The following is a 16,940-nucleotide window of genomic DNA, read 5'->3' as shown; positions in this document are numbered from 1 at the left end:
AACTATAAAGCCTTCTTGTTACAACTAGCTGAAAACAAAATTAAAATCTCATCCAATAAAACTCGGATAACAGCAGGCCCACTGTTTTTATGGCTAAAATTAAAAGCTTTATTCATATTGCAAAGCAGTCAGACACAAGATGGAGTAAGCACCGTTCTGACAGGCTCTGCACCAATACAACAGGAGAGAAGCCTTTGCACTAAAAGACTGACAAGTCTAAATCATTAGGGGAATGTTTTTACAAGTGTGGGGCACAGAACCCCACAGCCTGAAGGAATATTGGCTAGTGCAGAGGAAAATAAGGGAGGAGAGAAGTCAAGTGAATCCACCCTTACACAGAAGGTAAACATTAAGCAGAATCCACCTGGGAGACAGTTTTCAGCGAAAATATTTCAGTGAATGCTAATTTAAAGCAAACACAAGACACAAGATTCATAGGTTTTTGAAGAAATATTGTGCTGAAGCTCCTGTAAAAGCAAAGCAGATCCAGAAATTCATCCTACTATATAAACAATTATCATTTTCATAGTACTTTTAACATGTTCAAGACTTCCTCTACCATATGACTCTACATGTTAAAATATTTTAACTACAGCTTTTCTCATGTGATTAATCAAGCATTTATTTTCAGTCTCTGGAAGAATTTCAAGCTGAAATGTGGGGTTTAGACACAGACTGAAAAAAATCATTTAATAGGTAACTGGAAAAAAGAATTGCTATATTAACTAGGTAGGCTGAGTCTAATTCTAGTAATTAAAAGGATGAAAATGCTGAAATGGCTACTTGCCCTTATCCCTCCACAGTGTGAAAAAAGTAACCATCAAGTTGAAGTCCATTTAAAAAGCACTACAGATAAATAAGGGGGGTGAGAGAAAAAGCACAAGGACGGAAAAGCAAACAGGTATGTAAGAATGAACACACATGCATGCTCTGACTGCCATGTATCAGTAATAAACTGCCTGAAAAGTAACAATGACTAACCTCCACATTTTAGTGAAACTGTGCATCAGGCTCACACAGCAAGGCAGAGCTGGAGGTTTGATTCCATCCATTTGAAGGAGGAGGCCAGGAACACCATACAGAACCAGGTATTTCACATAAAAAAAAAGTACTTGAGCTAAAGCCAGGCCACCTAAAACAAAAAATAACAAAACAAGAAAACATACCTTCAACAAGTCCTGAAATATTTTAAAAGCCTGTTAATACTTATTACCTTCAAACAGCAATATTATTCCAAGAAATAAGGCAAGCATCATTGCTTGATGGGATACACAACATTTGTCTCTTCACAAGAGACACGGCACACAAGCCCATGCATTTATGACATTAGGCACGTATACAGAAGGGTACCATCATTCCAGCATGAAGGCACAAATCTGCATCTGTAGGTCCACTCTCAAAAATCTCTGGACTGTGGGTGTTGACTGCTATAAAAAAAAACAACTGACTTATGTTGAGCTAAAAATCAGAATATACCAATATTAGCAATGAACATTTACCACAGGGACAGTAAACTTACCTTTGCAAAAAAAAAAACCCAACCAACCACTCTAAATTTGTTGCTCCAGAACAGCCATAAACAATGGTTATAAGCTGCACGTTATCCTGATCTCCACAAACATTCCATGCCCTGTCAGATTGATTCCCCAGAAAAAATACCCCTACTGATGTCTTGTGAAGGCTGACCTAGAACAGGGACTAGACAGAGTTAAAGAATAAAGCAGGTATTTATTAAAAAGCCTCAATGGATACACCTTGGGCAGTACAAGAGTGCAGCCAGGGCTATACCAAAGATGAACTCAAAATGGTCACAAAATAGATGACCAGTCACAAGGTCTCTCACTTTTATGAGTTCTGGTTCATTTGCATATTGAAGTTAATTGTCCAGTTATAGCTTTAAGTTAGGAAGTCCCATCCTTCTTGTTTCTCTCTTCAGTCCACGTTGTTTATGCTCATAGGCTCGAGATTTGGGTTGTTGTCCTTGGCCCCAAGCTAGGAAATGAATTATTCTGTCTACCTACTCTATAAAGAGAGCTTACCATCCCTTAATATGAAGCTCAGAAGTACACACTAAAGCAGTACAGCATCTGAAAAATATAACAGCTAAAACCTAAGGCATTACTACAAGATCCCCTTCTGCTACATCCAAGGCATAGAAAACTGGGACTCCACTTGGCATAATGGTCCAAGCATATTTCAGTTTTCAAATCCACAAAGGTCTCCTTAAGGTCTTGTAGCTGCCTTAATTCCAAAGGAGAAATTTCATAAGTGTGCTTGCTCACAACCTCAGGTTATGACAGAAACTCCAGCATCTTACACAGATCTGAGATGAAAATCATAATCTCATTATGAAAATCAAATATTCTCATTATTATTATTCATGCAATTAACAACCTTTGAATGCATTATAAAAGAAGATTATTCCTACTAATATTCTAAATGTTCTTTGTTTTTACTTATTGACCAATAAGTAAAAATACAGTAAAAAGCAGAGGCCAACACCTTTACAGAAACTGGTGAGGTCACTGCTGAAAGACCCAATAACTTTGGTGAACTTCTCCATCTGACAGTTGACATACAGAAAATCTCACCACAAAGAAGGCAAACTAAAATTATACTTTAATACAGAAAAAAAATATAAAATGCAATTGCTACATCTACTTCTACTCCAGTGCTCTGCTTTTGCTCAGTCATATTACCTAACTTGACTGAAGGATTTCAGACATTCAACACAATTTTAAAACCTTCCAGCACACTGTCCTTGGGCACAAAGTTTTTAATCTGACTGCAGCAGTACAACTCCATGAACATTTAAGTAACCTTCTTTTTAAGGGGGGGACGACATCTCTATTGAATTCTGCTGACTAATAAGTATACAATGGATGACAACCAGAAGCTAAGCATTAAAAATTCATCTACTGTATAATAACCTAGAGTGAAACTCTGGCACTGATAATGTAAAATGCAAAATTCCTGCTGACCTACACATGGCCACTATTTTGCTACAATAATCCAACATTTTTAGTTTTGATATCATAATCCTTGTACACAATAAGCAACAGTTGTGCCATACAAGATAAAAATTGATGTTAGAACAAAATACTGAGACATGAATCTTATGTTATTTTACTTCAGGGAAACAGGCATCAAGTATTCAATAACATTTTTCCCCAGAGGAAAACAAACAATCAGAAGCACAATTTGGATACTAGCCAATTAGCTCCACATTAGATTACTGCTAAATCATCTGTACAGCCAAATTTCTGCTTTAATTCCCTTCTCATTCAGCATCTCATTTCTTTTCTGACAAATTTCATTGGAGAGCTGAACACTGACACCCACACAAACCAATTATGAAGATCACAGCTGTCTGTGAAGTAGTAAAACTCAAAATCCTTTGGCTGTGCTTGATGGAAAGGTATTTAGAAACAGGCTTCCACTCTGAGACCCAAAAAATCAATACATTTGATTTTAAATGTAACGACGGAAGATTGAGTTCATGGATACCAAGTCATAATATGCAAGTTAGGGAAAAAAGGCATTTTCTCCATCTCCAATAACACACATCTAGGTTGTCATTACTGTAACTAACAGGCAGCTCAGTAGCACTGGCATCTTAAACACAGACATCACATCACAGTCACACCCAGCACACCGGAGCTACTCTGGGAGTGGCAATTCTAAGACTCACAAAAACAGCAACACAAAGGTCCCTATCAAAATACACAGGTCAAGTTCTCATAGGTCTTGAGCTTATGCCAGCAGTAGGAGAGTTCTGGCCACACTGGGAAAATTAAGGGCAACATTCACAGCCACACAATAGCTGGGCTGCACTGGCAACAGGCACAGGCTTTAAACCTTCTTGCATACCTGAGACATTCAAGCTGCTTTGCATTTGCTCCATTCTAGCACAAAGTAGCCAGAAGCACACGGCTTCACCCGATTGAGAAGCATGAAATTAACAATCAAATTCATTAATAATATCGTGTAATTTCTTCTCTAGTGTTTGATATAATTCCTCCAAACACATGAGCATTATTTTAAATGGAAACAAGCCATAACAAATGTATATTACAACACACCTAAGAGGAAAAAGTACTGCCAAGATTGTATCTTTTCTCCAGAATAAATTAATTCAAAGGAAAGTTGGGTTTTTTTTTTTTTTTTTAACAGAATGTCTTAAGGGATAAAATATCAAGGTAAAGTACCTGATCTTAATCCCATGCATTTCAATGGTCAAACTGTTTGAAGTCCCAGACTAAAGCAATTTACTTTTATAGAAGCTGGTATTTTCAATTTATCATCTTCCAATCCTTAAAAAAATTCTATGTTTTCCTATGCTTTAAAAATGTATTTATCAACCTTCAAATATTTTACTTAACCTTAAATTTACTGCAAAACTGCATTTCCTAAGTTTCATAGAACTTTGAAACAAAGATCATGACAAATTAGAATATTCACATGACAATTTTAGTCTTCATGTTCTCAAAATTGACTGGTAGTTTTTGCCAGAAGTTAACAAATAGAATCTTTTCATAAGCAAGCAACAAAACGTTTGCATCCATATATTACAAATCACACTTGACATTTTTCTGTCCTTAAGACAACATCAAAAGTCATGGTAAACTGTAACTTAGAAGGCAATTTTATTATCAGCACAACATCACAACTTTACCCTTTTTGCAGCTACATTGACCCTATGGCATTAGTGATTGTAGATGCTTGTTTTTGTCAAGTACCAGGACAGGTTCCACTAGCAAACAGAGATAAATATGCAGTCATGTTTCAAAAGGGTTACTGACACATGGAAGAAGTCTAATAGGAAGCAAACATTTATAACAGCTCAGAATTTCAGGCCATATAATCAAGTTCAAAATATCTCAGCCTCCCAGCAGCACACAAGAAGCAAGAAACATCCTTCTGTGGATGGAGTAGTTGCAAGAAAGTACCACAGTGTTTGTCCTGGAGGCTAAGTGCCTATTTTTAGAGATAGCTGAATGGACATAAAGGTCCCAAAGTGAAATTACTTAAACAAGACTTAACAGCTGTCAAGGGACTCTCAGTCAAAGCACAGACAGGTCTTCCAAGTTAAAGTAAGCCAGAAGGCTTTTTGAGCACACATGTGCTTTAAAGACACCTACCATGAATACTCCCAAGGATTTTGAGAAATTTGGTCTAGTGGAAGGAACGCCCATGGCAAAGGGGTTGGAATTAGATGATCTTTAAAGTTCCTTCTAACTCCAACCATGATATGAAAACATCTACTCTAAGTATTATGTTCAATTGTTAATACTTTCAGGGAAAGGCTCTCTAAATAAACCAAGAGTTATCACACTGCATTGCTTTTACTGGGATAAAGTTAATTTTCTTCACAGTGGCCAGTGTGCAGCTGTGTTTTGGATTTGTGCAGAAAACAGTGCTGATGAAAGCAGAGAAATGTTTTTGTTACTACAGGGTTTAGAAAGTCAAGGTCTTTTCTGCTCCTCACCTTTCACCAGTGAGAATGCTGCGGGTGCACAAGGAGCTTGTAGAGACAGTCAGGACAGCTGAGCCCAACTCACACAAAGGGTATCCCATACCATATACTCATCCTAGCATATAAAGCTAGGGGTATAAGAAAGGGGGGATATTCACAGTGATGGCATTTGTCTTCCTAAGTAACCATTGTACATGAAAGAGCCCAGCTTCCCTGGGGCAGATCCAACACCTGCCTCCCCAGAGAAATGGGGCATTAATTCCTTGTTTTGCTATGCTGTGCACGCAGCTTTTTCTTTACCTTATCAACTGTCTTTATCTCAATCCACAAATTCTCAGTTTTATTCTTCCAATTATCATCCCACCTCTCCAAGAAAAGGAGTGGGTAGCTGTGTGGTGCTCAGTTCCTAGCTGGGATTAAGCCACAATATGCATGAGTAAAAAAAAAAGTAGTCATAGGAGTAGGTTAATTGCCAATATGGTCTTGAAGTTTAGCCTACAGAAAAGATTAGAAAAAGAAAAATTACACACATGAACACTTCTTTCTACAAAACAGGGAACAACTTAATATTTTAGAAAAAAAAAAATCTAAGTTTTCTGACTCATAGTATTATTTCCAGTTTTCAAACAGACCTCAATATGCCAAATATTTAATCAATTTCTCCTTATCATTATCTTCCAGGATGGAAAAAAATCTCAGACTCCTCTTAGTATTTCATTGCTACTTAGATGAACAGATACCCTGATTTCAATAGCAAAATGCTGCATCCTTCTGAAAATGAACTCAGAAATCTATTTCCTATCTGTGGGTTTATCATAAAAAACTGCAAATACATCAAAACCAGCACTCTATCAAGTTTACTCTGTAGGTCTCACTGTCAAAGAAGAACACACATAACATTTCTTCTTCTAACAAATTAAAACATGGGATCAGCAACTACAAATTAAGCCATGTGGCTCCACGTTTAAACAGATCATATTCTAGACTGACTTACATGCCACTCATATGAAAACACCCTTTTGAAGTAGTAGAGCCTAGTTAATAATTAAAACAGTGATAGCTAATTGACACTACCTTGTGCATGCTTCACTAGAACAAAAGGACCACACGTGGTTAGGACTGATACATGAAACCCACAGAGAATTCCTGACATTCTATCAAGTGTTTACATCTCAGATGTATATCCATACATCACACACCTCTGACAAAGCAGACAGATTCCTAGCAAAATATATTTTCACAACTCTGGGATCTATTAAGATCTAGATTAATCCAGGGCAACAATTATACTCAACAACATATTTTCATACACACTTCTGTCTTCCATCATTCCCTGTACTTTGCCAGATGGACATGAAGCTGTGCTCAGATGAGCAGAGATAAGTAGATGGTGCTGAATCACCAGGATAAATGTGAAGCTCCATCAGGGAAATACAGGCAATGCTTCTTCCAACATCTGCATTTTCAGAATCACACTTAACAAACAAATGACTTAGCAAGACACATTTCAGTTTCTATATAATAGAATGTACCTTAGCAAAGTGAATTTTACCATTGATAGTCTACGTTGTCATAGCAAAGAAAAAAAAAAATCACTTGTTTCAATTTGAGCTCTTTCAACCAATGCTACTAAGCTCCCCATTACCACATGTCAGTGAATTTGTCATTCAGCTGCAGAAGCTTGAAGAACAGACATTGAAAAGGATCACCAATCTAACTGTCTTTTACTCATTTCTTTTCTCTTGCTTCATTACATACCATATCCAAAAATTACTCTGTAGAACAGATGAACCTCTGATCTGGCACAGTGTAGCTATTGTTCTGTTATGCTGCAATTCATCAGGACACTGGATTACTGGAATTCATAGTGGTTTTTATTCTTGGTGCCTGCAAATCTACATTTTACAATGCAAAATGTAAAGGCAGAAAATTATTCCAAATTAATGTTAAAACCGAGAAGAATGAAGTATCATGGCTTCCATTAACATGGAATATGGGTCTTCCTGCTGTGTCATTAGTTCTGAAAGCACCCAATTCTTTCAGCCAATCTGACTGATGCTACCAGAATGAGATGCAGCACTAACACAAAACCGTGGAATTGCTATAAACACTGCATTTGATAGTCATCATTAAAAAAGCACAAATGCCCTGATATTGCTCAGTATGTCAATAGCAAACTATCCACAGACACAAACATTTGTGAACAGAGACACAATGATTTGTGGATTCTGAAAAATGCTCACATTCTCCAAACAATGGCTTCCTAGGACCAATAAATAAAAGTTCTGTGATTACACAGCTGACATCTTTAAATTAATTCTATGTTCAGACATAAACATCCCTTCCACAAAATGAAGGGCCATACATATATAGCATAGAGTTGGATACAGCCCCATCATATTCCTCATTCTGTTCTGGATGTGGGACCTAATATTTGGTTACTGAAAAGCTATATTGCACCAATTGGTATGTTGCTGCTTCTAGAAACTCATTTGCCTCTGATTCCATCCACACAAGAGAAAATACTTCTCTTACTGCTGGGTAACATTCTCCTACTATTTTTTTAATTTAACACCTGTGTGCCCTTAGCAATATTTGTTTTGGTCACTCTAGTATTCCTGCTTTACATGGCCATAAATGGCACTGTTATACACTAGCTTTTTTTAACAAGCATTGTAACTCAGGATTTAGTTGTGGTATTTTTTTATTTCTTTGTTGTCTCACCTTACAGGAACAGCACACAGTGATGCAGAGCACACTGTAACTTCACAGTCATGAGGAGTAGACTGACATTGCTCTTAGGTGTTGGTAGCAAAACTTCACAGCACTGTTGTCTTACCTGCACTTCTGGCATTTACTGCCCATTGCTCAAAGTTATCCCAGAAAAAAAATGCAGCAGCTGATGTAAGCTCCCTAATTAGAGGTAACTGCAGAGCAGCCTCACAGCCTTTCCCTTAAGTTTACTAGGCTATCAGGGCAGCCAAGCATCACTGTGTAAATAGATGTTCCATGCTGTTTTAAAGCTGCTGAATTCAAACAGGACACCCAAAATGAACAAACCCTAGCAGTGCAGAGAGGCTTACATACCATGGATAATCCTCCTGAGTCAACAGCAAGGTTCTTCCTTGGTCTTAAGACTCAGTTATGTGACAAAATTAGTTCAAATAACACAGCATGCAAAGTAACAGAGGAGAGTGTTTGGCTCTGTACAGGAGCTGGTGTAGAACCATGGTAAGATCCATAAGAGTCCAGTAAGACTTAACAGTAAATTATTACTAGTACCAATACTCATATATTGGTAGCTCCCTAAAGCAAGTCACAATAGTGGCCTATCACTGATTTGAGTTTAAGGACACCTATACAACCATTGTGATAAAACCTGCAGAGAAAACATTAAGTGACCAACTTCTACCTCAAAAAATTTCATTTATAGTATAGTTTAAATACCTGCCAACATTACTACAGGAAAAAAAAAGCTCAATGAGAAAAAGGTTACATTTTGAGTACACCTATCCTAAAGGCAAGGATCGTCACAGGCAGCTTGCTAAAATACAATAATTTGACATTTGGCAGCTTTACAGTCCAAACTTGCTCTACCAATGGCTTACGTCTCCTGTTGCTTTGAGGCATTTTCACCTTTTCTAACCCTCTGTTCAAAATGCCTTTTAATTCTTAGGATAACACACTTTATTTCATCAAATAAATATGCAGACAACTTAGCTGCTGCCTATAGTGTAACTCCCTTCCCACCCTACAAAACCAACACTGGTAGTCTTGAAGGGAGGGAGGAATCCATCAGTAGCACCACAGCTGGAATATTTAATCCCTAATGCTGGAGCCTTCCCTGCATTATCAAGTGGCCAGCTTTTGTAACACACACAAGCACTAGGAGCTAACAGATTTAACTCATCAATGAACTGACATTTAGAATAGAAAATGAAAACTCAGAATCCCCTTTCTAAACAGTGACTGAGTGAGGAGTAGAACAAACAACAAACCACTGAGGCAAACCTCTCCCTTTCTTGCTCTCTATCTGCCCTTGCCCTTTTTTAGATATAAAAACGATATACTAAAACATGTATCAAGTGTGTATGTATGCACACAGGGGTACACAGAGAGTGCACACATTGCCCTCTGCTGACCAGAGTCCAGTGCAGTCCAAGTGTTCAACACACACACTGTGGTGACACAGGTGAGCTTCAGCGAGTGCTGGACAGGACAGTGTGTGCATCAATCCCTGTTGTAAGAGACACCTCCTGCAAGTCAGGAGTCACCAAGGCTTTTTCAGAAACCAGTTTTAAGGTCTGGGGTTTCTTTGCTTTTCTTCTTTCTACCTGGTCATACAGATTGAGAAGTGGGGGCAGAAATCAAATCAACCATGTATGCCAGTTGCTTACCTTCCACCACCTAAAGCTTTTGCTGATTTACACTGCATTTGTCAGCACTCCTTTTCCTCACTACTGGGCATTTTAATGAAATACCAGGGAGCTGCAGACAGGGTAGAAGTGAGGGAAGCCAAGCAGGAAAACAGAACTGAGAGGCACTGACTACTACTTTCAGGTTACCTTATTTGCAAGTCCTTCTTTCTACTGTTTTTACAAGTTCTGTCCTTTTCAATGTGAATGCAAACTAGAAACATCAATCAGAAGGAGATAAAAATAATTCTTAGCATGTCCCCTTCTTCATCCCCACAATAAATAAACTCCTTTTAAGTGTCCACTTCCATGACTTGAGGGGGAGAATCACCTTAGACCAAAATTTAGAGACATATTCTAGACTGGAAAAAGTACAGAATATTTTTTAATTTAGGAAGCAGCTCAATAAGTTCAACTAAGCTCATGGAGAATCCACATGTTATATTAAGAATCTGTAGACCACCTTTCTGACAGTGGCTGGCTATAATGTGCTACATTTAAGTACCTACAAATGAACATAAAAGAGCTGAAGACTGGGGTTCTTGAAGTGGGGGAGGAAGAAAGATTTCTGCTATTGTTTCTATACTCACCCAAAGCCCAGTAAGATGCAGATTCCAAAGGCAGAGCACTACTGTAGAGAGCATGGATATACATGAGGTGAATCATCAGCTCAGCCAGGCACCACCAAAAGAAAATACGAATTATGCCCACAATTAAGATGCTGAGATTGGTCTTCACACTGAAAGCTTCTTGTCTCCTCATCTAAAGAAGAAATCCAAAGAGGTTACCTGGCACAAAACTGACCATTTTATGCAAAACATTTATCCTGGGAACTTTTGACTACATCATTTGGAAATTCCTCACACACTCTAGCAAGACTGGTCTCTCCATTCTCAATCTCAGTAAGCAGTAGAAACCAACAAGCCAAATGTGTATGCATATTGCACCTAACTGTTGTAAAAAAGGCCAACTATTGTTAACCTGAACAGAATCCAGACATGAGACTTTAATTCCTGCAACTTGACCTCTGGAGATAATACAAAAAGATTACAGAAACTGCAGCTATGAAGATTTTCCAAGGAGCAGCCCTTCCAAACAGGAACAATGACTGCTTACACTTAAAATACCTCCAACTTCTACCAACTGCAGAGAATCAATAACTTGAGGACAGCTCTTAATTTTCCTCCCACAGCATTGCCAAAGTCAGCAAGATCTACAGAATGTGCTGGGAAAATGGAAATGCAAGTTAAATATTCAATAAGGCAAAGTCTGCAGTTGACAGGCTTCTCAAGAGGCTCCAAACTCTTAGACTGCTAACTGCAGTAAATACATTGGCATATTATTATTGCACCACCTTTCCACAATAAAAGAGAAGAGAACCAAAAACCAGAAACATAGGATTGCCTAAAAATTCAGTCATGCGTTATACATCCATTATTGTGTGCAACATTTCCTTCTCCAGTCTCTAACTGGCCATCAAAAATGCACATACAAGAGAAGTAACCAACTCATCTGCACAGGCCCTCAGTCCCAAGCACACTATAGTAAACACACACACTCATTTTCGAGGGCTCCAAATGTTGCATCAGCTACATGGCAATGTGAAAGCTTGGAGACTTGCATTTTATCACAGGGATTTGCACAACAGGCCTTCAAACCCACGTCTAGAACTGCTATGCCTTGCTTCAACCCAGAAATACCACAATGCCAGTGACAAAGTGGCAGTGTCTCATTTTTGCCTGGCAGTGGATGCCAATTGCCAGAACTGCTGTTACACTCTTTGGGTCATACAGCAATTCACTGTCTCCATCTCCAGAATTTCTGCTTTCCAGTGTGCTCATCCCAGCCTCAGCTTCAGTTAAGGGGTTCTGAGAGTAGTCTCTTACAACAGCATCAATAAAGATTCTCTTTGTATTGTGAATTTTGAATCAACTGCTGGGCACTGCATCCTTTGAAATCCTTTTCTGATTTCATCTGCCAAGGTAATACCTCTGCTCAGATAAGAGCTCTGACAATACCCTTCAGCAAACACATTAGGGTTGTTCAGTTTGTGCCACCTTCTTCATGGTTTTAACCACACATATTTAAGGAGAACCTTCTGCAAATACCGACATATTATTCTCAATCTTCCTTTTTCTTCTTACACCAAGAACACATGTGCTCTTTGCATAGTTCTTTGCTGACCCATATCAGGTGAGTTAAGTTTCAAAGCAAGGTTCCCTGAGTTTTTCCTATCAGCTATTCTCAAGCTGTGTTCAGCTTGGAGTCCTACAGGTCTTCTGAAACAGTCCTTGGAAAGAAAGTACAACTGTCCCTCTCCTGGCATACAAGGATTTAGGTGGAATTTAACACACTTCAGAAGCTACAAAACAATAATTAGGAAAAAAATACTACCTCCATTTCTATGCAAGTCTATGTGGACTTCTCCAACAATATCCAGTCCAACATTCAACACTGCATCTTCCAAAGCAAGTGAAAACAAATGAGCATAGGACTTTTCACTCAAGGACCCACTGTAATCTAGTTTCACTTTCAAAAAGCCCAGTATTTGCTTTGGCTTCAACAGAAAATTCCCAAATATAAACAGAAGCAAGTAAACCCTAGGTTTCTATGCATAAACTGAAAAGGCAGTTTTATGGTTTGACATGTTCACTAATCCGCTTTGACACAATATTTTTAATTATAGACATAACAGGTTGTGATACCTCTTCTTACTCAAGTAAGAAAATATGGAAAACAATAAAGGATGAAGACATGGACTTTTCCCATCATGTAAAAAGCAGGCTTGAAAAGAAGCCTGCAAGGGACTAAGAAAAGCATTCACTACAGTTTGGTCTTATCTTTTAAACAAGCTGCTCAGTTGAAGCAAAGTGCTCCTAGTAAGTCATCAGCTGTTTTCACAACAATATGAGGAGAAACTGGAGTTTTCAGGAATTCTCAATACAATCTATCAGCTTTCTGTGACTCTGAAATCCATTTCAGAATTAATAGCAAGCTTATGCTGAAAACATTAGCTTTATTTCACCTGATGAAGAAGAAAACAATAAAATAGTCCAGAAGCTGCATGCTAAAATTATGAACACTCTCCAAATGTAAGAAAGCACCATCACTGGCTCCCTGGTTGAAGGGATGAATCTGATGTCAGACAAGAGTATCCTGTGAAGCAGAAGAACTTGTGGAGACAGGTTTGTGTTAAAAGCTGATATACATGACACTACAAAAGTTCTCATGATTACTCAAAATTTTAACATTCCTATAGTATTATTTCTTGATTTTATAATTATGTGGAAGACAGCTTTAGACACCCAAACAACAGCCACTGTTACCTGTTTACTGAATTCATCAAAATTCACGAGGGGTCCATTGTGGAATGTAGGATAGTAAAACACATATGCCAGCATCCAGGGGAATGAGTGGGATGACTTCTGGGTAGGTGCATGCCAGCAGTACTCCAGGCTGAAGCTAGTGCAGAAGAGGCAGCGGACAGACACAGTGAAGAGTAGCAGGTAATACTCATTTTCAGTGTCATACCACTTTCTCTGCAAAACAAAACAAAAAAAGATCATGATGGTGCAATGCTGTGTTTTCTTTATGGCAAGACAGCAATGTCTACTCGGATCTCAACTTTTGGGGTCAGCAGCAGCAGCAGGACAAAACTAAAGCAAATAGCAGCGGGAATGACAACCTAAAGTGAACAACACTAAACACATAAACAACAAGCACTGGCTTTTGATGGAGAAAGGTCCTCCAGAGCTACTGCAGCCAGCATAAAGAGACAACAGCTTGATTTCAGAAACATGTTAGTCTGTGAAGTACCAGGACAGCTCTACCTCAGATTTAGTCCAGCACTACAATATCCAAACCAGCTGCCAACACAATTGACAGCCAACAGGCTAATAGGGCTGAAGTTAGATGTAAAGAGAATCAGTCCTGAGAAAATTTCAGTCTGGAAAAAATGCTACTGAGCTACGTTATTGATTCTTTGACACTTGGTATCACACATTTTGCCAACAACAAAAACCTATCATCACAAAAAACTTGGAAACAGCAAATGTGGTTTGGCTGACTGACAATTTGTATTGCAGTGGGCCCTCTCCTCAGCAAATCACAAAACCTGGCCACACCAGATGAAGAGATTCTACACACTCATTCCCCCTCCCCCTGAACATCAGGGCAACAACCCTTATAACAACTGTCTTGTTTTTCCCATTGGCCCAGTAAAATACAACAGGGCACTTCCTCAGAACTGGTCAACAGTTTTTCCATATCTGTAGTACTCAGAAAAAGTCACTAGACTAAGAGCAAAACTGAGCTTGCATACAGCCAGTTGATGCAAGAAACTCATTTGGTACAAATCAAAGTGTTGGAGAAAGTCTCCTTCCCTGCAGAAATCACAGCCACCAATAAGTACAAGCACGCTTATAGTGAGTAACTCCTGGAACCAAACCCAAAACCCAGCACCTTGAATTGGCATGATTAGAGTTCTAATGAAATGTGTTTAATAGAGCACTAGTGAAGTACTATCATACTCCAGCTCTACTGAATACCACTTACACATTAAGGGACATACTGGCCACCAAGATAGAGAAACGTGACTTTAACTGGAGAAGCTCCAGCATGAGTGACTGCAGTGCTACTGCTTAAGATTTCTCAAACCTCTGCTTATTATCAACAGCATGCTGCCATAGAGATAGATGCCTTTATAGACAACCTTCACAATAATTAGTTGGATGCTTAATTAGTCCTCACATTACCTTGGTTTCTTCCACGGCTGGTATGCGTAAAGTGGCCAGAAGGATAAGGGAGCACAACCATGTCAGGAGTGACAGCTGAAACTGAGCCACAGCAAAGGAAATAGCTGCATGTAACAAAATTACAGCAAAGCCCTTGATTCCCAGTAACAACCAGCAGGCAGCCATTCCATAAACCATCAAGCACCATGGTTTATACTGTCAGAAAAAAAAAGTTAACAATTTTCAGTTTAACTATTTCTGAAGAAAAAAGGCATTTAATACCTGTACTGCCTATACAGATTTTGCTGCAGACAAATGTAGTCAACAAGGTGAGGAACACACATGAAAAAACACAAACTCAACCATATCCCTAGAAGTGAAAGGGAAGGCGTTTCTGTAGTAACATCACATGAAAACCAGAGGCTCCCTAATTTGAGGGAGAGCATAATTTCTTCCTTTCCTTCCCCAGACTAGCAGGTATCATGCCAAAACCCAAGCAACCATCACTTTACATACTTTCCTCATAAAGGAATAACTGCACCCTTCTATTGTGTACAAGTCAAACAATGCTGTTTAATGGTTTACAACAAGGCAGAGGCTTTATAGGTTGGAGGCTGAAGTCTCCAAACATTAAGGCAACTAACCCCCTCACACAATTCACACCACAGGATGAGATTTACTACTGTCAGAGGCCTCACTGCAAAGCTTCCCATGTCCACAAGAAACAAACCCATCAGAAACTCCCCACAGTGAAGAAAATCTCTACATACCTTCTCCACCAAGAGCCTGGACATTTGTGATACCAGCAGGTGACCAGCCAGAAGCCACTGTATACGTTCCCTTCCCCATTCAACCCAATAGCTCCACTCAAAGTCCATGGGGTCCTGTGACATGAAGGGAACTGGTCACTATGTGTATCTGGCCATAAGGGACAAAGGAATACCTCCATAATAAAATTCCTGTGTGGTACCAAACAGAACTCCCACATCTCAGGAACACTATTTCAGCAATCCAGTTGGATCACTTACAGCAGTGAACTCAGCATCATTTTCACTTCCAGTGAGGCAAAGTTCAGGAAAACAGAGCTGGTGTTGTGCCCCCTAAACCTCACACTGGTGCTGAAGCTGAGGAACTTCAGCTCTCCTGAAGGGATTCAGAGAGCAACTCTGCTCTGCCTTGGAAAACGAAGAACTTCAGTGGAAAGGTGCTTTGCTGGAAGAAAAGCTTAGCTCCCCATTTCAGTAAAGTCTAGTTGCAATCAGAGTTAGGTCAGCTGGAGTTAGCTGTGGAAGGAAATTTTTATCTAAATTAAGTAAGAGGGATCAGCTGGTAGCCCCGAGTCCAATACAGAGCTTCACTAAAAGTTCATCTCAACTACCTTAAAGCTTTCTAAAAAGTACATATCAAAGGTCCATTATCAGCAGTGATGGCAGGCCTGAACACCAAAACACTTCCATAGACATGCATTCCTGCTTTTGTGCAAGCAATCCTCAAGATTAGTTGCATTATTTGCTTTTGACCTCACAACCTTTTGAAGAAATACAAGCAAGTGGGGGTAGGGATGTGCCTTTTTGTTTGGTGTAGAGGACTGACAGTTTTCTTACTGCTTTGGTTTTTCTCTAACACCAACTATGCTTCTTTAAACCTTACACCTCAAAATCTGTTCTCTATGCCGTACTCCAGGCTAACCAAGAGAAAAATATGTTCATTGACATTAAGCATTATCCAAATCACCTACTAACAAGAAAAAGGGGAAAAGGCTGGAGGAAGTGTCAAGGTTGATCAGAGTTTTAAGGCCAAAGAGTAAAATAGAGGGTTATCAAGAGACATAGCAAAGGATAAACACTTAAATCAGGGATCAAGAAAAGGAACAAAACTTTGGTTATGATTCTTAGATCCAGACACACCCAGCCAGTCTCTCTTCCTCATCAGAAACATTAGACTAGAATTAACTATAAATACCCAAATCTGCATGTTACTATAAACTTCTAATGCTAAATCAGAAGCTTCGATGTGCAAAGGGCACGGAGACATGATTATTGCCACAAAACGAGACACTGTCACCCCTCCTACCTTTTTTAGCCCCCGAAAGAGAGTCCCTGGGTCCAGCCCAAACCTTCTGTCCATTGCAGCCTCATACTCTGCAGGGAAGAGCAAACCTTTGATAAGGACACAGCTGCCAGAGCATGAAGAGTCAGGGATGGGTTCTCTGCTGCTCAAGAGCAGCACATTCCCATGTGATCTCCATCAGTGAGGATACCCATATCCAGGGAAGGGCAAGTCACCACATTACCACGGCTCACTAGGTAGGCCAAC

General features: G+C 39.2%; 1 protein-coding gene across 10 annotated transcripts in view; it reads right to left on the bottom strand.

The window, feature by feature from the left end:
• Positions 1 to 16,940, bottom strand: part of HHAT (hedgehog acyltransferase) — a 152,418-nt gene that overhangs the window by 133,777 nt on the left and 1,701 nt on the right. For 5 of the 10 annotated variants that reach the window (XM_085576004.1, XM_085576003.1, XM_085576007.1 and 2 more), the window contains exons 3-8: positions 16,698 to 16,765; positions 15,395 to 15,508; positions 14,646 to 14,840; positions 13,218 to 13,430; positions 10,482 to 10,653; positions 982 to 1,132 (exon numbers count right to left, since the gene is read on the bottom strand). In XM_085576004.1, the coding sequence (XP_085432130.1) occupies positions 982 to 1,132; positions 10,482 to 10,653; positions 13,218 to 13,430; positions 14,646 to 14,840; positions 15,395 to 15,508; positions 16,698 to 16,765 (913 nt within the window). Of the gene's footprint in view, positions 1 to 981; positions 1,133 to 10,481; positions 10,654 to 13,217; positions 13,431 to 14,645; positions 14,841 to 15,394; positions 15,509 to 15,652; positions 15,908 to 16,697; positions 16,766 to 16,940 lie in introns of those variants that run through there. The other 5 variants (XM_085576012.1, XM_085576008.1, XM_085576009.1 and 2 more) reach the window with 4 other exon arrangements.

The sequence above is a fragment of the Lonchura striata genome, chromosome 3 (assembly GCF_050655825.1).
Source record: "Lonchura striata isolate lonStrDom1 chromosome 3, ASM5065582v1, whole genome shotgun sequence".
NCBI classification, from domain to species: domain Eukaryota; kingdom Metazoa; phylum Chordata; class Aves; order Passeriformes; family Estrildidae; genus Lonchura; species Lonchura striata.
The sequence above is the reverse complement of the archived record's forward strand: the minus strand, read 5'-3'. Positions and strand labels throughout refer to the sequence as shown.